General features: G+C 38.2%; 1 protein-coding gene across 1 annotated transcript in view; it reads left to right on the forward strand.

Moving 5' to 3' along the window:
- FCHO2 (FCH and mu domain containing endocytic adaptor 2) overlaps window positions 1–21,504 on the forward strand; it is a 99,184-nt gene that overhangs the window by 75,219 nt on the left and 2,461 nt on the right. The window contains exons 18-27 of the mRNA XM_075741201.1: window positions 2,002–2,511; window positions 4,128–4,231; window positions 6,286–6,415; window positions 7,993–8,052; window positions 10,965–11,076; window positions 11,738–11,893; window positions 13,434–13,566; window positions 16,330–16,529; window positions 18,773–18,837; window positions 21,272–21,436. Coding sequence (XP_075597316.1) covers window positions 2,002–2,511; window positions 4,128–4,231; window positions 6,286–6,415; window positions 7,993–8,052; window positions 10,965–11,076; window positions 11,738–11,893; window positions 13,434–13,566; window positions 16,330–16,529; window positions 18,773–18,837; window positions 21,272–21,436 — 1,635 coding nt within the window. The remainder of the gene's footprint in view (window positions 1–2,001; window positions 2,512–4,127; window positions 4,232–6,285; window positions 6,416–7,992; window positions 8,053–10,964; window positions 11,077–11,737; window positions 11,894–13,433; window positions 13,567–16,329; window positions 16,530–18,772; window positions 18,838–21,271; window positions 21,437–21,504) is intronic.

Raw genomic sequence — 21,504 nt, forward strand, 5'->3', positions numbered from 1 at the left:
ATTTGTTGTGCTGGTGGTTGTTACTGTATCGAGTTGTTTATTGCTACGCCTGGATGAGAAGTCAAAGGGTTAGGAAATGTTCATACAGACCCTCCTGGCAGTAGAACTGTGGAGAAAGTGGTCTCTGGCTGATGAGTAGTGACAGGTAATTGGGATCCGTAACATCCTCTGTAGCCATGTCAGGGGGGTGGCGGGGGAATGTCATTTACCCAAGCCCTCATACCAGAAAGAGACTTAGGCACAGAGCCCAACATTTCATTGAAATTGGTGGAATATAGTGTCCTGTGGGTATAAGTCAATTTTTAGATATGAGACACCTGTGCCCTGGCAAACTTTACCTGCTAAATAATTATTTAAAGGATTGTTGTTCTAGGAGTTAACTAAGATATTTATACTTGTAAAATGATCTGTAGAGTGTATAACAAATTACTAATATATTTGGAGGGAAAAAAATACTGGATCAATGTAATTCATATTGTTGTTTAAATCAAGTTCTGATGCTCACTAACCTGCAGGTTAATTCTAAAGACTTTAAAAAATACAGAACCTTGACCTGATTGTATTTTCCTTGAAATCAGTGTTTTATGTTCAACTTGAAGGTTAATAGAGGTAAGCTGATGCTTAAAGCTTTTGAAAATCTCAATCCAAAACTTAAATTACACAAATTAGTTGTTTGGTATACAGCATATCTGCATATCATGATGTAGCATGTCCCACAGATTACTTTTTTCTTTTTACTGTTAAAGCATTTCTTTAGATATTGGTTTGTAACTCTGTGTTAATCATTGAACACTTAAACTACCATGATATTTGAGCAGACTGTGGTTTACGCAGCACAGAAGTAAACTTCGGTCATCCATGAATAATCCTGCTTTGTTAGAAGTTTAAGATAACTTTGTTATCTTGAACAAACACAACAGACATTTTTTTAGCCAGCAATTGATATGGTAAAAATGCTTCTTTTTATTTATCTTCCTCACTTTCATCCATATGTATTTTTAAAATAGTTTTGAAGACTTTCACATTGCTTTTAAAGCCTTTGAATGATATTTAAAATATCGGTTAGAAAGGGAAAGCTATGTTATAACTCTGTATATGTGTTCTTAGAGGATGTACTTGTTCATGGTAAAAGGACCACTGTAGAGAGGGCACCTCTACTTTTGATCTGAACTTTTAAATGTGTTGGTCTCTTTTTTTGATTCTGTATGTCACTCTGCTGTTGCTTCTAGCTTTGCCATTGCAAGATGTTGAGAATTGACTAACCTGGCATTTTCTGCTTCTGTGGTTATCTACTGCAACAGGCGACAGCCAAGTGCAGGGAATACTTGTGGAAAACTCCTGTTTCCAGCAGTCTGAAGACTATAGGATGAGAGAGGAAATAAACTGGGGTGGATGATGCCTCATGTATATAGTTACTCGCTAGATACAGGTTGCTAAGAGTATTAAACAGGATCTCATGACTGCATTGTCTTCATTCATTCACTGGACAGCCATTTGTATTGGGCCTTCCCATTACAAATGTTAAGGGTAAGAGGATAAAAGTGTTTGGAAGGAACAGGATAGGGTAGGTTTGATTAGATAACTTTGAAAGAAATGAAAAGCAGAAAGGTATGGAGAGGAAACAAAAGTAGAGTAGGATACAAGAAGGAAAAAAACAAAGATGAAATGAAGTTAAACCACAACAAGGAGGAAGTAAGAGGGATAAAGAAAGTCATGAGAAGTAGGGCCTTAAGTGGAGAGAAAGACAACAAGTTACTTTTTGGCTTAAAAAATTGAAAGTGACATGGTTGGCGGTGTGAATGAAGTATGTGTGGTATGTGGCTCTTTTGTGGGGGTTTTTTTCTTTTATTTGTAAGTGGTGGGTTTTTAAGCCTAGTAGAGAAGTTATTTTTCATGCTGGCTAATAATCCTCATGGAGGGGATATTGAATACTTTTTTGAATATTGAAATTTTTATCTTTGCAGTGTTGGTCCTAGTTTCAATTCTTCCCTTTTCCTTCAGCTACACTAAAAGAGCACAGTAGGAGCTCCTCTTCATCTACCACTGATTTGCCTGGGTGTAGAGTATCTCAGTCTTTGCTTGGACACCAGACAGATTCTGGGTCTACAAGCCCATCCTCACCAGACTTTACCATTAGCACTTTGTGCAAATCTGGTGTTACAGCAGCGCCATCAGGGAGCACCAGTACTTTATCCTGTCTTTCACGGTCTCAGAATCAGTGGATTTCCTTTGCTGATGAACTTCTTTCAATTAGACGCACAAGCGCAGACAAGAAGGAGCCCCAAAGATTGCATTTTAAAACTGAAAATGCCTGCCTTGCCTCTTCTGCTTTGCTTGGGAATTCTTCCAACAGCTGTGCTTCTGAGGATCAAAGTGACCTTTTCAATAATACTATATGCCATGAACAATTATTCATTGAAGAAACTGGCGCTGCTGCTGAAATTTCTTCCGCATCATCTTCAGCACTACTGGACTATAGTTTAGTGCCTTCTTGTTCTCATACAAATAAGGGTATGGCAAGCATGCATTGTGTATAACTCTTTGCTAATAACTGACTCCGAAAAGCAAGCTTTGGACTCATTTTTCTTTTTGTTATCACTCACCTGATGTTTAAATTAACTCATCTTAGAATGTACTAAACTGTTTGTTAGTACCAACTTCCTTCAAAGTTAGAACAATGAAGTAAATATTCAGCTTGAAATAAGAAGAAAAATTCAAATTACTCAAATAAAGGCATTGCTTTCTCTTAACTATGCAGAGCTTTGCTTTTCTAGAAATAGGAACGATTTCTGGGGGGGAATGTCAGACAGCAGTGAGATCTCAAAGATTAAGTGACTGAATTTGCAAAAACAATTCTATTTCTAAACGGATTTGTACAGACATTTTCAGATTAAATAAAGTTAAATAAATTTGATTTAAAACTGTTCCTTTTTAACACCTGGTATTTTGAAGCATGGATGATATCACAGTAATGCTACATACTAAGAGGGCAAAGGAAATGTGCATTTGGGCAAGGTGCCGTGACTCACTGAATTCCTGTGGTACTGCAGCAGATTACTCAGTGTTTAGCATGCACTGTCATCTTGGGGCATAATAAAAATTTTAAAGGAATGACTGATATTTTAGAAGTTACTTTATCTGGGTACATCTGAGTTTGCAACTCTTAAAGTGGATGTGGTCAGTATTAGCCTAATTTCTGTCTTCCCAAGTCAGTGATGAAACTCCTGTACTACTTAAGTGACAGCAGAGTTATGCGGAATGCCTAAGAAAACACCATACTTAAAAGTTGCATTTTAAATAACATTAACTGATTTAATTAAAAAAGAACCATCCAGAATAATTTGAGGGAGATAATAGGATGTGCTGCAGCAACATAGTCATATATTAGGATTTCAGTCTATTTTGAAGTTAATTTTAGATCTGTCATATTCATTGGATGGCATCTAACATTTATTTTGAAAGACAGTTCAATTCATTCTCTTCAGAAAAGTGACTTTGTAAAAGTGGCATCTTTGATCTGCTGCCACCATCTGTTAATTGTTTCTGTTGGGTTTAGAAGGGCATGGAGTCAGTATTTTTTTTTAACTGCTTTTTACTTCTGATAGCTTGGCTAAGAGATAATAAGGAGTTAATGTGTTCTTACCATCAACAGAGTAATTCATCTGTTACACTGGTGCATACTTATTGAAGTCAGTGGGATTTCAGTGGGCAAAGTTTGGTGTAAACAGAGCTATGCCATTGTCAGTCAAGACCAAATACGAATTTCCACTGAATTTTCTGTTTGTGGTGAGACATGAAAGACTGTCCTATATTCTGAATCCATATAGATTGTGTGCAAAAGGAAATTCATGTAAAACCATCTTTTGACGTACAAACCTCCAACAATAGTTGGTATAAGTTAATTTGAGAGCAGTGAGAAAGCCCATGATGCCATTTTTAGAGTCACTTTTCAGGGTATCATATGGCCCTATTTTAAAAGCATTTCTGATTAGTGGTAAATCTTACAAAATGGAGCTTGTAGAATAGGAATAGAGACATAAATTCCAGTTATTCTATTCAAGTGAGTACATATTTATGTTCAGTGTGACCTTTCTAATATTTATTTCCTTAAATTTGCTTTCTTTCAGCAAGGCCCACAACTCCTCTTTCTGTAGGCACCATTGTACCCCCTCCAAGGCCTGCTTCAAGACCAAAGCTGTCTACTGGGAAACTTAGTGGGATTACTGAAATAGTATGTATTGATTGTTGGGGTTTTTTATTCTGCATTGTAACTTGATTTCAGATATACCATTCATTTTCACTGTTACAGTGGAGTTACTTTCCAGCCAATGTTCAGGGAATCACATAAGCAGATTTTTGCCATTGCCAGATAGGCATGGAAGTTGTTCATGATAATTATATTACTATAACAAAACAATTCTTAACAGAATTACAAAGATCCAAAACATAATTTTTGCATAGGCTGAATGTTTTTAATTAAATCAATAATTTGATAATGAAAGGATAGCATGTGTATGAGATTGAAGTTTTCAAAATGTGAAATAGTAGCAAAGTTATTAACAAAGCTCCATTGATTTAGGGATATTGCCAAAGCTTTGGGGAATGCCTGGTATTAAGTAGATCTTTCAGTCATGTGTTGACACAAGTAGCCCTGCTGTGACTTCTCCCTGCCCTTGGTGCTGGTTGGTGGAGAAGGGAGGTGGCAGATTGCAGCAGCTGCTTATCGGGATAGTGAGGGGTTGCACGCTGCCTGCATCTCTGCTCACTGCCTGCAGTGCAGGTCCACCTGCCGATAAGGAATGTGGCAAAGAATGCAAATAGCCAGACAACGTATCAGATGGAGCCATGCTTAATCTCCTCTGTGAATATTAGGATTCTTTGGGTTTCATTTGACTTACTGACTTGGAAAAAAAGCTACTGTGGTGAGATCCTCTTACTGTCTTTCAAAGTAGCAAGATATTTTCACCATATTCTTGTTATGGACAAAATTTCAAGTTTTACACTTTGACAAAACTGAAACACTTTCAAACTGTTTTGCATTTCTGTAAGATCAGAATAGGGTTAATTTTGAGATTCTTTTCTCATTCCAATATAGAATTGTAGTAATTGGTCTTAGACCAAGGAATCTGTTCTTCATATCATCGTAATTAAATAGAAGAATTTAGCTGGTACTGTTCTGCTATAAAGTATGATTCTGGGCAAAGGTACATTCATGTTATACTGTTGTATAATTGGCTAGTATCTGGATACACGTGGAAGACTGCCAGTTGTCTTCATTATATATCAACTTCTTTTACAATTCCTGTAGCTGGTATAAAAGCCACATACCCAGCAACAAGTGTGGCAGAACCAAAAAAAAAATCAAAAAAAAATCACACAGTTACCCAGCCAAAATAGATGCTTCAAGGGGTTCCAGTACCTTTCAGATAGGTTAATCCCAAAATGATAATTAGTTGGTTTAATACGTTAACAGTTAAGTGAATCATAAAACCATCTAGAGATTTAGGATGGAAGGAACTTTTGAAGATCTCTAGGCCAACTTCCTGCTCAAAGAAGGGCCGACTTCAAAATTGCATCAGGTTGCTCAGGGACATGGTGAGTTTTGAAAATCTCCAGAGAGAGAGAGATCTTACAGTCTCTTTGGGCAACCTGTCCCAGGGTTTAACCATGAGGTTACAAGAAGGAATTTTTTCCCTAAGTTCAGCTAAAATTTCCTTTGCTGTAGCTCTTGCATCTCTGAGAAGAGCCTGACTGCCTTCTTTGTACCCCCTTTTAGCTAGTGAAAGACTGCTAGTAGATCTCTCCTTAGGCTTCTGTTCTCCAGGCTGAACAAACCCAGGTCCTTCAGTCTGTCCCTCTCTCTCACATACTCTGGTCCCAACTATTTAAGTTGCCCTCTGCTGGACTTCCAGTTTGTTAGTAGCTCTCCTTCAGCTCTGTAAATCCACATTTGCTGCACACATACGCAGGGCTGTAGGCTTAGGTTCTGCTACTGTGTTAGAGCACAATTATTGACAGGCTGCTATGTAATCAAATATATTAGACTTAACGACCCAGGCCAAGAATTAATAATGATGATCTATGAAATCATGGAATTGATTCCAATGGAAAATGTGGGTTCTCTGTTTTACACTAAAAGCTAGGGTAGATAAAGCATTAAGGAACTATGTTGAGAAACGCCATTAAATTGTTTGGGGCATGAAATGAAAAACTCTTCTATTTACAGTCTTTTTTCCTCTTTCTAAAACCACTTTGCGTAATATTCTTTTAATCTCTTTTGTTCAGCCTAGGCCATTCAGCCCTCCACTGACCTCTAACTCAAGTCCACCACCTGCAGCTCCCTTGGCTCGTGCAGAGAGCATTTCCTCAATATCCTCTTCTGCTTCCCTCAGTGCAGCTAATACACCTACAGTTGGTAAGTTAAATTAACCATTTTGACATATTTTTAGAAACAGTGTAATTCTGCCACTAGGTTTCACCTGTTAGGAAAACCATTTGCTGGAGCTAGTTGTTCCATATGAGAATCCAGTCTAAGTTCTTCAAGTATCCTTTGCAGTTCCTGCTTCTAAACAACACTGAGAGTCAGGACAGTGGATTTAATTAGATTAGACCATAGGTCCAATTACAGTATGCTCTTTGGGGAAATATTTTTCAAAATTATTATTCCATGAATTTGTATTTGGTACGCTTGTACATCCATTCATCGAGCATAATGTGCTATCATGTATTTGTTCAGAAGATGTTATTGTACAGGTGCAGAAATACTTTGGGATACTGATAAATTTGAATGAATATAACTGTTCACAAAATTTAGTTCTTTTATGTTCTTTTTATTTTGTTTGTTATCCTGTAATTGCAGTTTCCAAAAAAATGAAAGTAATGCATCTTTTTCTTCAAGTTAATGAAGTATGTAAGTTAAACAGAGGTGTTTACTAAAAGCAAACTAACAAACAAGGTGAAGATGAAAAGCAAATTAGTCTTCATGTGTTGCCACTAATTTCAGAAGGTTTTCTCATGTTTTTAAAGGAAAGTCCTTCAGTTTTGACATTGGTTTATAACAAATGAAAAGGGGACTTATTAGGGAGTTTTGGTTTTTTGTAAAGACATTTTAACTTGTTTCTTTAGCAGAACTGAAGTATTTTGTTCCTGAACACTGTTACCACTTTAGTCCCAAATTAAATCAGATTCTTCAGTTAACACTCAGTTATCTGTGAATGTTACTGATGCCAAGGATTCCTCACCCAGGCTTAGCAGCTCAGGAGAGCACCTGCACAGCTTCTAGTGGGAGTTCTGCACTGAAAGCAGTGCAGGTGTTTCCACCCTGTGGAGGACCAAAGCCAGTAAGGTCTGCCCAGCCTTAGCTGCTACAGTTTACTGTCTGCCAGTATCCCAAATGCTGAGAAGCGTCACAGAAAGATAACTGATATTTTGGTTGCCAAAGTCCATCCAGACTCACTTCCTCAGGCCTCAGCACTGGTGCCAAGGAACAAAAAGTTGGTGGCAGCATCAGTAGCCCCAGCTCTGACTGTGTGTGGTTGGAGACAGTGACAGTGAAATCATGAGGTGAGGGAGGAGGTAAGGAGGTGTGTGCCAGCACTGAGGTTTGATATGGTTATTAACCTGGCCTATCAAAAATAAACAAGGCCAGTTCCATCTGCACTGACTGTATGAATTAAATAGTCCTGGAGAGCTGTGAAGGACAGTGCAGATGGCTTAATGACTTTGGGGCTTGAGGCTCTACATTACTGTCTGTGTTTTGACTTTTGCAAAATCCAGTGTTTCCCCTACCCCATTTGTTCTGAATAATGGTGAGTTGACTCTAATTATCTTTCTCCAAGTAAACTTTAAGGCATGCATAATTGAATGTTTCTTTTATGCTTTAGCCTTATTTTACTTTGCAAAATATTTTTATATATATTAATTTTTTAACATCTATTTTTGCTTGAAATATTTTGCTTTCTTGCAATGTTTTGTTTCATTTAAATGTAATAGAGGATGATCTTTTGATTGGAAACCTTCCTACAATTGAAAAGCTTTGTGACACACCACCAGGTATTGTACTCAAAGCTGATTTACATGTTAACTAATCATCCTAATACAGTACATCTCATAAAATTGTATTTCTTTTGAAACAAGTTTCTTCAGTTATTTCTGCTATCTGGCAGATACAAGTAGCTTGAAAGCTCAACTACTTAACAAGTTATATGTTGCTGAAATCACCAAAACTTGATATAACCACTTTTATGTAATGTAATCCTCTGTCTATCCCCCCCACTTCCCCTAAAACAAGCTGAAACTTGGTCTTGCTTCTTCAGTTTGTCATTACTACTTTCTTTCAAGTATAGTGAATATTTTTACTTCGACAATCCTTATTCTCATAAGGCAAGTAGGTACAAATGTTTCTCTATTTTCATATAATACAAATCTTTGAAGATACACATAATAAAGGTAATCTTGTTTACAAGAAACTTTCTTTTCATGATAGCTGTTTAGCCAATATTAAAATTGTCTGAATCTTTGTTCCTAAACTGAATTAAAAACATTTGATCAGGTTTGTTTATTTGCCCTTTTTACGACCAACGATGCAGTCTTTTATTCTGTAGTTTAGCAACCTCCTTGAGTGTGTCAGTGCAACTGTTTGCATGGCTGTGTCACTGGCTCTTGCATCAGCATAGCTCAGGGGCTGTTTAATGGTGGTCAGGGCTGCAGGAGGCAGGGCATCAAAGCTAGTTTTGCTGTCACTGCCGAAGGTGCTTGCACTGTAGCCTTGAGCCGGGCTGCAGCCTGAGATGCAGCGAGGCTGCCCTAGTGTAGCTCGGTGACGTCCCATCCCTCTGAGAGCTCACAGCAGGCATGAAAGGCTCTCAAGCTGCATATTGCTGCATTGTGTTGTATTTTCAGCTGCCAGGCAACAAAACGATAACTTCCAGAGTTAGGTTAAGCAGTTGTGTTTGTTTCAATTTATGGGTTTTTAGGAGAACACGCAGATTTTTGTGAATCAAAGGGTGATGAACAGTGGGGGCAGAGCAAATAAGAGAGAAGCTATCTCATTTGTAGTCCCTCAAATACATCTAAGAGAACTGTATATACATACATATTTGGTGTTCCCAAAAAAAGTAAAAATAGTGGTGGTGTTATTCCTAATGAATTTCACTCTTAGTCAAGAAATTAGTATTTGTCTTTTACCAATAGGAATATCATATATAGTTGACTCTGCATGATTTTCAAATAACAATATAAAAATATACACAAGGCCGTTATAAGTAAAAGATTTTAAAATAATTTATACATCTGTAAACAATGTCATAATTAATACAGACTAATCACTTCCTCTCTGCTCTGCAACTGTTTGCTACTCCTTAGTAAATTGAGAGAAAAAAGACAGTAGAACACTCTGGCAACTGTAGTGCCACATCCATTGAGTGCGTATTTTGGCTTTGGTGGAGAATACTTCTGAGGTTTAGTATTTCACTGAACAGAATTTCTGGTTGTTGTTAACTCATTATTTTATTGCACATTTGCTTCTTGAAATTATGATTTCTGGATTCCTGAGAGCATTGAGAATCACAGTTTTTATTTGTAGTCTTCAGGGAGAGAAAGAAAACTGTGGAAACATGATTCACGTATTGTCTGAAAAAAATAAAAACACCTACTGTTCATATTTAAAAAGTAAATAAGTCAGTGTTTTGTAGCCAGCATCATAATATTTCATTCGTCTAAGAATTTTTAGTTTTGAACACTTGTGACTAGAGTAACACTTTCAATCTAAGGAGTCCTGAATGTTGCACTAAATTTTTTTTCATGGTGCTGAGAAGTACTCTGAACATTTTACTACCTTAGGCAAGAAATCATGATGGAAAGTAAGGTAAGAGGTAGCAGTATTAGACCAACTCCTGTCTTTTACTCCCTTGTTGTTACTACTTCTTTCACTTATCTCTGAATTTAAGGTCTAATATCTCATATTAGACCTCCTGTGAAGAACAAGGATCCAACTTCCTTTTTGTTTCTGAAAGAGCTCAGAAGGCACAGCCACTGTTTTAGAGTAAATAGGGTATGTTTGCCATGAGCAATATTATATAGAAGGATTTTTATTTTTTTTTCAAAATTTTTCGTATTGCTCATGAAATGAGAAAGATTATGCCTCCTTTGTGATAGATAGTATTACGCAATACAGGCCATTTCAGCAGCGGTACCAAAAATTAGTAAGATGCTCTCCACTATGCTGCTGCACTAATAAAAAGGCAGAACTTCCAGTATTGTCTTATATTCAGTACACACATAGAAAATTGGTGAAAAGTAAAATCCCGTGACAGCTGGTTTTGTCAATCGTACACAATTTCAAAAAGCCTTAGCATGAGGTCTGAGTTGATTTTTATAGTTATGCATTGGAACTGTGTTGTATTGGCACAGGCATCTGTGAAGGCTTATCCAACAATTTTTGCTTGGGCATTGTAATCTTTGTTGGCTGAAATAGTTAAGCGAATGTTCAACAGTTCGCTTATGTGGGGTAATATTAATGTATTTGCATTTAAGGTCATGCATACTCTAAGTGAATTCTTTGCATTTCCGTGACCATTTTTCCATATGATAAGCATACAGTAGGGATTATTTTTTTTAAGAATTCTAGTCTATGTCTAATTTCCTTTGGAGCTGTTGACTTCACTTTCATCAGTAGCCATTTTAATGCGGTGTTCCTCTGTCTCATATGTATTTCCTTGTGTCTGTCCATTTACATAATGTCCTATCAATAGTCCTGTTTTCTTAGGCTGCTAAGCAGTGTTTTGATGGTGCGATTGTACTGTACTATGTTTATATTTTTCTACACACTTTTCAAGTATTACTTCAGGTGCTACTGTGACCTTGATGGTAGTAACATCTTGTGAAAATTACAGATGTAGTCAACCATTCTGAAATCTATTGCTAAACTTTCTGAAAATTAAACCTATACACTGTATGTATTCTAGGTGTTTCACGTGGTCCCAGCCCTGTCAGCCTTGGAAACCAGGACACCTTGCCTGTTGCAGTAGCTCTTACTGAATCTGTTAACGCCTACTTTAAAGGAGCAGATCCCACAAAGTTAGTTAAATAGTGAATTGTTTTGAATGTAATAAGTTAAAATAAGAAAACACACTTGGTTTATGTTTTGGGGGGAAATGTATATACATTAGAAGGAGGATCCAAAGGGTTGTTTTTTTTCTGGTATAAGTGACAACAGTAGCCTATTGCTCTGTATTGGCCTGCATCCCACTAGGAGTTCATACATCACTGCTTTACAAAAATGTGTTCTATGAGAACACTGAAAATGAGAAGGGTTTTTATCACAGTTAGGTAGGTGCTACTTGTAAATTTGGGCAGCTAAAAGTACCTCATTTCCTCTGTCATATCCCTTCCTATGCTACTTAGGTGTTGCCTAAGCATAGTTGTGCCATGTTTTCAAAGTCTGAAAAATATCCATCAAGACTACTGTATGCTTAACCAGCTAAACTTTTTTTCTTATTTCATCTGACTTCCAAGTTGAAAGTGACAGTACATTGTCACAGTGCCACATTACCCTCATTTTCATAGAATCATAGAATCTTTAAGGTTGGAAAAGACCTCTAAGATATCAAGTCCAACTGTCCAACTGTTTTAATTCAGCTCATCAGATTGTGAAAGTACAGTGATTTGCTTTAAAATTAGTATTAAAACTAGGCAGTTAATGAGTTGCAATGAAACTGATGTTTTGATTCTCTTCTAGATGTATTGTGAAGATTACTGGTGATATGACAGTATCATTCCCAAGTGGGATTATTAAAGTCTTCACCAGCAACCCATCTCCAGCTGTGCTCTGCTTCAGGGTAAAAAACACAAGCAAACTAGAGCAGATTCTTCCAAATGCACAACTTGTATACAGGTTTTGTATTTTTTTTAATATAATAGTAAACTACATGATTTGTAAAATGTGAGGAGTTGTATATGTAAATCAGAATTCTGTACAGTCTTATTGATTTGCTTATACATTATTTATTTGCCTGAATTAATATTGTTCAGCTCAGTTCTCTCCACTGCCACCATTAAAAATCTTCTCAGTGATTCCTGGACTTAAATTTGTGCTGAGTATAACAGGAGCCATTAAAAATACTTTGTAAATGTAGCTGTGTTTTTACATGCATTTTATAAATTATTTCTATATACAGTAGTAACAATGATAAGATTAAATGATGAAATAGTAGCCTTAAATGGAAAACAAGTAGTAGGAGCTATAGCTAAGATAATTTGTCACTTCTACAGTAGATCAGATCTCTTACATAACTGTGTCACTCTGAGTATTCTAACAGTTCACCTCTAATTAGAAAGGATGCAGTAATGGATATTTACAAAGTTAAACCCATATAGTAATAATTTGACTTTTCATCATATACTGCAAAGGGTATAATTTGCTTGGTATTAATAGAGATTAAAGTTTTGAATGAGAGTGATATTTGTGGTGATGTAGAAATTTCTGGTTTGAACGCACTTGGTTGTGCAGCAGCAGAAAAATTTTACTACTGATTTCATTTATTTAAATTGTGGAAGGCCTCTGTACTGATAAGTGTTTATATATTTTACTGAAAATGGAAATTTTATGAATCACAACAGTGTACTGAAAACCAAATTCGAAGTAAATTGGACAGACTACTGGTACGTAAATCACTGCTCTAGGACATTCAACCCACTGCGGTCATATTTACTGTGTTGCAGGTGCTCATTGTCAGCTTTCATTCTGCAGGCACACTCTGCATTGCCCCTCAGGGATCGATGCAGTTCTTTACTGTATCCACAGAAATTCAGAGGTGTTTGATTCTTACGTGATTTGAGTTTTGGTTTTGAATCAGTTTTCTTAAAAGCTTCATCCTTATTCAAAATAAACCTGATGCAACCAGAGCTGAAAATATTGTTGATCTGCAGAACACCATGCTCCAGTACCTCCCAAACAGGATTTTGCTACTGCAGTCATGTGCACTCTTACCTACATATAGAAGTGATACAATAAATTGTTAACTAAGATTGAATGCAACTATAAGTATCTCAGAAACAATTGCTTATAATAATTTGAAAATTCACTTCACTTTTAACTGAACATTTTGTGAAAGCTTACACTCCCTATAAATATATGAAAGTATGGTAACACATAATTCAGTATATTAAAATTGTGTTTTATTAAATATAAAATCCAAATTCAGCATTAACTCCATCTTGTGATGCAGATCATCCTGGAAGCAGAATTTTTACCAAATACAAGTAGTTAATTTTTCTTAATATTTAGGAAGGTACAATTATGTGTTATAAAGCATTAGAACAAATTCTTGCTTGAAATAGTGAAGAAAGAGAAAGATCTAATCTTAATTTTTAGACATTCAAAATAATAAAACTCAGTGTTTCCTTCTCAGTCCTACCTTTCTTTTTCTTTGCAGTGATGAGTCACAAAGTGACTCCAGTACTAAGGATTTTTGGATGAACATGCAAGCTATAACTGTCTACCTCAAGAAATTATCAGAGCAGAATCCGTCTGCATCCTATTACAACGTGGATGTTTTAAAGTATCAGGTAAACAATTTTTCCCTTTGGAATTTTTTAAGGAACTATGGCAGATTTGATATCAACACAGAAATTAAAAGAATTGTTATTTGCCTGCTAGCATGCAGATGAACTGTCATCCCTCATCTAGACCACTTCTGGGTATGTCACTGCTTACAGTGCATAGGCGCTACCCAGGCTTAGTGCATTCCTGCTGTGTGTCGTGTCGTTCCCTTGGATTCATGACTTGTTTCAGCTTGCTCACACATCACTCCAATTCATGTGTGCAAGCTTCAAACACTGGTTTTTTAGGTATTTGTTAGCAATGTAAAATTTTCCTTGAATTTAGGGGTTTTGGTGGGGTGGTGGTTTGAGTTTGTAGTTGTACTGTCTTTGATTCTGTAATTGCATAAGTTTTGGATGCTGTAGCTGATAAATTGTAATATATGGGAACATATGACATTCTGACCTCTCACAATATAATGGAACATTTCATCCTGGAAACAGGCATGCAAAGTACAAGAAGGTCATCTGTACTAGTCAGCATAGATTTACCAAGGGAAAGTCATGCTTGACCAAATTGCTAAAGTTCTGTGATGAAATGACTGGCCTGGCAGATGAGGGGAGAGCAGAGGATATTGTCTACTTAGACTTCAGGAAGGCTTTGGACACTGTCTCCCATAGCATCCTCATAGAGCAGCTGGTGAAGTACAGACTGGAGGAACATACACTGACGTGCACTGAGAACTGGCTGAACAGCCAGGCCCAGAGGGCGATGGTCAGTGACATGAAGTCTAGTGGGAGGCCAGTGACTAGCAGTATATCCCAGCGGTCAATACTGAGTTTACAGCTTGGTTAATGACCTGGATGGTGAGGCAAAGTGTATCCTCAGCAAGTTTGCTGATGACACCGAACTGGGACGACCCTCTGGTGTATCCTCCCACTTTGGTGTCATCAGCAAACTTGCTGAGGGTACATTCTGAGGATACACCTATTCTGAGGTCATTCTGCCCTCCGGAGGCACCTCAGCTAGCTGGAGAAATGGGCTGATGGGAACCTCATGAAGTTCAACAGGAAGCACACCTGGGGAGGAACAGCCCCATGCACTGAAATATGCTGGGGGCCACCCAGCTGGAAATTAGCTTGGCAGAAAAGGACCTGGGGGGCACCATGTTGAACACGAGCCAACAACATGCCCTTGCTGCAAAGGTGGCAAACGGTCTTCTGGGCTGCATTAGGCAAAGTATTGCTAGTGGGATGATCCTTCCCCTCTGCTCAGCACTGGTGAGGCCACCCCTGAAGTATTGTATCCAGTTCTGGGTTGTCCATTGCAAGAGAGGCATGGACCTACTGGAGACACTCCAGTAAAGGGCCACAAAGATGATGAAGGGACTGGAGCATCTCTCCAATGAGGAAAGGCTGAGACAGCTGAGACTGTTCATCCCAGAGAGCAGAAGGCTCAGGAGGATCTTAGCAATGTATACAAATATCTGAACGGAGGGTGCAAAGAAAACAGCCAGGCTGTTTCCAGTGGTGCCCAGTGACAGGACCAGAGGCGATGGGCACAGAGAGAAATACAGGAAGTTCCATCTCAACATCAGGAAACACTTTTTTCCTATGAGGGTGACTGAGCTCTGGCACAGGTTGCCCAGAGAGGTGGTGGAGTCTCCATCCTTGGAAACACTCAGAAGCCATCTGGACACGGTCCTGGGCAACTGGCTCGAGGTGGCCCTCTTTGGGCAGGGGGAGTTGGACCAGATGACATCCAGAGGTCTCTTCCAACCTCAGCCATTCTGCTAATCTGTGAAACGATGTTCTGGCTGTCAGTAAAAAAAAATCTTCATGATAACTCAAGACAGATAGACTCACCTCAAAGGGAGAACAGAGATTTGCTAGGCCTGCATTGAAATGGTTGAACATCTGAGACAACTGTCTACATCAAACAAAATAACCTGCCAGCCTAGCTATTAATACCATTGTAATTTCCACATCCTCCCAACATAGGTTAAAATCTTGGCATACTGAATCTATAAAAAATGTTAGGCACACAGAATTCCTGAGGAAGATGGAAGGAACAAAACATTTCTTTGGATTGCAGAAGTGAGTACTGCGGAAGAATGATACCTATTTAAGATCTTTACTGCCAGGGGAAAATGAAGCACTGGCATGCGGAAGCCCTGGCAGATAGAAAAGATTCTGGGCTTCCAAGGAAAGGCGAGCAGCAGCACCAGGACATGGAAGGTTCCTCGAGTAGACGAGGAAGGTGTGGTAGAGATGCAGCAGGGCAGTAGCACAAGCTCAGCTGCAGAAGCAGCATCCAACCCTCCTGCAGCATGAAAATAATGCTTTGAATATCTAAGAACTGTTTTGCTGGCTGCCTGTCCCATAATGACAGGCATTGCCCTCTGCTGCTGGCTGCTTGGGCAGCTGAATTGGAATGGGACACAATTGCCAAGGATGAAGTCATTTTGCTGCAAGCATGTTTCTTGTGTGAGGCAGAACGCAAGACTAAAACAAAACTATTTTCACTTATAAAAGCCAGAACATGAAGGAGCCTCATGGGCCAGAGTGAGTTTAAACCTTTTCTTTAATTATTTTAATTTAAAATTAAAAGAACAGGAATTACTTAGGCTGCAACAGTTTTCAGAATTCTGCAATTAAGGACTCAGAGGTCAATTGTTCTCTTGATGTTTTGTCAGGATTTAGAGTTATATTCATTACTATCATTCCCTAATTCTGCCCAAAATGGCAATATTTTAATTAAGCTGCTTTCAATGCTTTATTCTTTTACAGGTATCTTCACATGGCATCCAGTCCACTCCCTTGAATCTTGCAACTTACTGGAAATGTAATGCTAGCACTACTGACGTGAGAGTGGATTATAAATACAATCCAGAGTCTATGAATGTGCCTAGTATGCTGTCTAATGTCCAGGTTGTGGTACCAGTAGATGGAGGAGTAACAAACATGCAATCACTTCCACCTGCAAAATGGTAATATTAATACTTTACTTTTTATTATTTCAGATTCATTTCAGTGTATCCATTAGTGTCATAGCCTGAAAAATTTCACTGGAAGAAACAGCTAATTTTTTTTTTGTCTTGATAAAATGCATAGTATCAGATGTTTAGGACATCTTCTGTTCCGAAACAGATCATGTGCAGCCAATTCACGTAAACTAAAATGAGACAATATGCACCCATTCCAACTGTGTAATAATAAAAGCCTTTATGAAATTTCCCATGTTTGCTTTCCTTTGGCCAATAGACAGGATATACATTTTTAAGACAGTAATTTGAAACCCACGTCTTAATGGTTAAAAAATATTCTGTGTGTATGTAAGTATATCCATATATATGCATTATTTAGAAAGAGCAGAAGAAATGCAGTTCTTAAAAAGATTTCTTGATTGTTCTACCTTAAAAATTAGCTTCTGATTGAAATGGTTTTAAAACAAACCTCGGTAACTAAGGAGCTCTTCATAAGCCAGATAGCATTGTCTCTCAATTCAAGCATCACGCAGATTATTACACTGAAGGAGGGTCGATTTAGATTAGATGCTAGAAAGAAATTCTTTACTGTGAGAGTGGTGAGGCACTGGAACAGGTTGCCCAGAGAGGCTGTGGATGCCCCATCCCTGGAAGTGTTCAAGGCCAGGTTGGATGGGGCTTTGGGCAACCTGGTCTAGTGGAGGGTGTCCCTGCTCATGGCAGGGGGGTTGGAACGAGATGATCTTTAAGGTCCCTTCCAACCCAAACCATTCCATGATTATCTAACTAGCAGCCACCTGCCACCACCTTCTAAGCCTGCCTTTACAGTAACACTTGAAAGCAAGATACAGATCTTAGGTAATTCTGTTTCTACAAGTTTGTGAAAACAAGCAGAGGGTGGTGGGACTAGGCAGAGCACAAGGTGAGCAGAGTTCAACCACTGCGCCTCTGGTTTGGCAGCACATAGGTACTCACTCAGCTGTAACGTAATTCCTGGGCTGTTTATTTCCAGTAGGGTCTTTTTGACGTGAAGAGGGCAAAGAATACTAAGTTGAAGGAAGTCAGACTTTGTTAACCTTGTTAATAGATCAATTTACTTTATAAAGCAAGGTTCAGAAGAAAAATAAACCTGATGCATTTATCAGATGGGTTCTGATGTTTCTGGAGGCAATATATTTAAATGTGTTAATTGGAAAAAGTAGTAATACAGTATCATCTTAAGTGGAAAAAATCCTGTCACAACCGAATCTTTCTTGACTTGTTATTTCAAGGCAGCAATACTTTAAACCAATCACCTTAAGCTTATTCTGAGCAAGGGCAGGTTCAGTATCCTGCCTGAACTAGAACATTTGGTGAAGCCAGTCCCCCTTGCCCAGGCTTCTTCTACAAACCACTCTGTAAAGAAGCCTGAGAGAGAACAGGAATGCCCACACAGAACACCTAGTGTGTTAGCTAGGAAGACTCAAATCTTAGTGACAGTTCCATTACAGATTCATCAGATTAAGGGACTTGGTGAAAGAGACAATCTGGGCTTTAGGCAACTACCCAAGGTCAAAATGTTGAGCCTGGAAAGCTGACCAAAAAAAAAAAAAAAATACAGTCATGTCCCAAGCAGCTCTAGTATTTGTGTTGTGCTGCCTGTTTGGTCTAGGGGATTGGGTGGTGGGTCTTTGTTTTAAGTTAATGACTCCTTTGGTGGAACTGCTGCGAAGTGCTCCAGGAGTTAAAATGCCCTGTCAGGTTAGAGACCATCGTGCTTGGTGCCCTTTTCTGACCCTTTACAGCGTCAGAAGTTAGCTTAAACCCCGTGTCACACCAGCTAGTTGTACTAGAACGGAAATGCAATAAAATTCATGCTGCCAGGAGTGTCACATAGGAGAGAGCAATCAACACTGCTCCCCCTCATACTGTCGTCATTAAACATAAAGACATTGCTTTCAGATTCCTTCCAAGGCGTTTGGCCTGTCCTTGCTTGCCCTTTGAGACTGCAGAGGGTTTTAAGCTGTGGATCCACAGCTGAGGCATAGGGCAGTGCTAACTGCATAAAAAGCTGGTGTGTACTTCTGAGCTCTGCTGTTCTGGGACAATGCAGACACACCCTTCTCTTCCTTTTGCTTTGTATAGTTTTCCACAAACTTACCTTAAAATGATTGAGTATTTTTATAAACCTCCGTTTAGAGATGTCTGTAACATACCGGTGTAAATCTAAAACTAGTGCTTATAACTAACCTACCATTCTCTTACAGGAACGCAGACCAGATGAAAGCATATTGGAAAATATCTAGCATTTCAGAGAAGTCTGAGAACGGAGGCAAGTTAACTCTCTTGTTTTGTTTGCTTGTACAGAAAATTTGTAACAGTACAAAGGTAATCATTTTGGCCTCTACACCCCCATGCCAGTTTACACATCTTGTTATGCTGTATCCTGTTTACCAGTTCACCACCTTCTCAACTGATTTCCTCCTGAGAGATTCCATTAACAGCGAGATGTCAAAATAGAAATGTATTAATTACCTATAAAAGGAAAAATAGTGAAGCCACCTGAAAGCAGTTAGTAGCTCTAAAATAGAGTTTAGACTGGGTAGGAAATTACTACATCAATGGTATTTGAAAATGAGCAGTTATGTCTTTCCACACACTGACAATTGAAATAAGCTATAAAGAGGTAAGTGGAAGAACTGGGAGGAAGAAGAAAAAGATCCAGAAGTCCTGTGCTGAGGTAGACTCAACACTAGATGATTCTTGACCAGTTTTTTGAGGGTCTTTGTTTTGACCATATATGACTCCAGGAAAAAAAAATGAATCTATGGACATCTGCTCAGAGTGGTAACGTATATAGCATTTTGTAAGGTACCAACAGTTGTCCTCTGCCCAGCTGCCTTTCCCTGCGGTCCAGCTGATGTCACAGCCCTTGCAGCCTCTGCAGGCGCAATGTTTTTCTGAAGCGATAAAATAGGAGCCAAAGGCAGGCATCTCATCCTCAAAGCCTCTGTGAAGAAATGAACTCATGGTGTAAAGGAAAGTCCTTTAGCCCTGTTAAGAATTTAGTGAAGGGCAATATGAAAGTGCAGGTTTGCTTGTAAATGTGACTGCTTTCATACAGAAACCACAAGCCTGGAAAGGGAAGACCTCTTTTATTTCTGCAGAGGCTGTGAAGTTGTGGTCATCATTCAAACAAAATCAGAGAAAATTTTATCTGACAGAGGTAGTTGCTGTAGTCTGGTGTACTTTGTCATTCACTGACCTCCGTCTTTCATTATGATTACGAAGGGAGACACCTTTTTTTTTTTCTTTTCCAAACTGTGGAGCTTCTTTTTTAAAAGAAAAACTCATACTAAAACACAAATGCGGCCAGATGAAGAGCTACCGTACACATGCAGAGCAGCATAAAACAGGCTGCCAGTGATGTAGATTGCATCTTGTGTGTGTTCACTACACTTGCACATATCCCCCTGCTTCTGCTATATTCCCTTCTCCTCCCACCATCTTTCTTCCCCTTTTCTTTGAGTATAAACACCTACTACTAGTGTTTGTGACGAAGTAATAACTATGTTGATCTTGCACTTACAGAAACAAATGGAGAAGTTGCACAAACTCTGTTAATATTAGGACAAATGTCTTGAAGTCTTTATTCTGGTGTACAGGCTGATAAAATGTTTTAGGGGTTTTTTATGGTCCAGCAGATCATGTGAGCTGTCAATTGCAGACAGGGATAAAACACAGAACAGACTTTGAAAGCACTTGAATACATGAGTTTCACAGTGGAAAGAAGTTCCAATTTACTCAAACTATGACAGACCTACTAAAGAAATGAAATGTACCTTAAGCCAAATTTATTAAGAACAAGCCATTGCATAGAACAGTTTAATTCATTCATTCCCACTTTTACCCCAGTAACATTTCAGTTACCAGCTTTCCTTGTCATTTAGCAGTTCCTATTAACTAGGAATAGCAAGTTGGTTTAAAGAAGTAAAAATGCTTGACTTTATTTCATTATTAATTATTTATATCATTTTTCCCAGTATATTTTGCAAGAATGAGAGAAGACTTGTTTAAGAACTAGGAAAAGAGATTAGTCACAATGTTGTGGGGGTTTTTAAATGCCTTGCATTGACTACAGAAATGTACTTGAAGTAATTTTTAATTTTATAATAGCTTTATAACAACATCGAAGTGATGACACTTCACTACTGTCTCTGAAAAATCAACTGAGATTTGTGGGAAAAAGTATTTAATCAGACCTTGTCTTTATAATAAAAATAAGAATTTTTTTCCTCTGGATACTTTACTGTATAGCTGCATTTCTTCCAGTAGTTTTGTTCATGTACATTTATCCAGTCAGATCATTACAACATTTAAATATTCTGATGTACTTTCAAATCTGCTAATGAAAATTAGTACATACGAGATAGGGGGTATTACATACTTACAGACCAGCAAGCATAAATGATGATTATAGGGACCAATCAGATACCTCAAGTAGTAAGAGATTACCAGGCTGTCTGATACACATGTTCTGTATAATCATGCAGAAATGTGTATAATTTCTTTTTAAATTACTCACTAGTCATTGTCTTAAACATTGTATTGGAAAAAAACAGACTTGTACTCTAATTTCTTTGGAAATTTACATTGGACTGCTGCTAGGAATAGATCTCAAAGTTTCACTTCTTACTACTAAAAATTTTCGGAGATGATCTTGTTCTTGTCAAACAGCCAGCTTTTCAGTTTCATTATTTTTATAGGTTCTGGATCCCTCAGGGCAAAATTTGAACTTTCCGAAGGACCCAGTAAACCAGCAACACTCGCAGTGCAATTCATTAGTGAAGGCAGCACCCTTTCAGGGGTAGATGTAGAGCTCGTAGGCACTGGCTATCGGCTTTCCCTCCTTAAGAAGAGATTTGCCACTGGTAAGACACTGACGTGCTTATATATTCAAATTAATATTATATATTCTATAGTGTTAAATTATAAAATG

The sequence above is a fragment of the Balearica regulorum genome, chromosome Z, assembly GCF_011004875.1.
Source record: "Balearica regulorum gibbericeps isolate bBalReg1 chromosome Z, bBalReg1.pri, whole genome shotgun sequence".
Lineage (NCBI taxonomy): Eukaryota > Metazoa > Chordata > Aves > Gruiformes > Gruidae > Balearica > Balearica regulorum.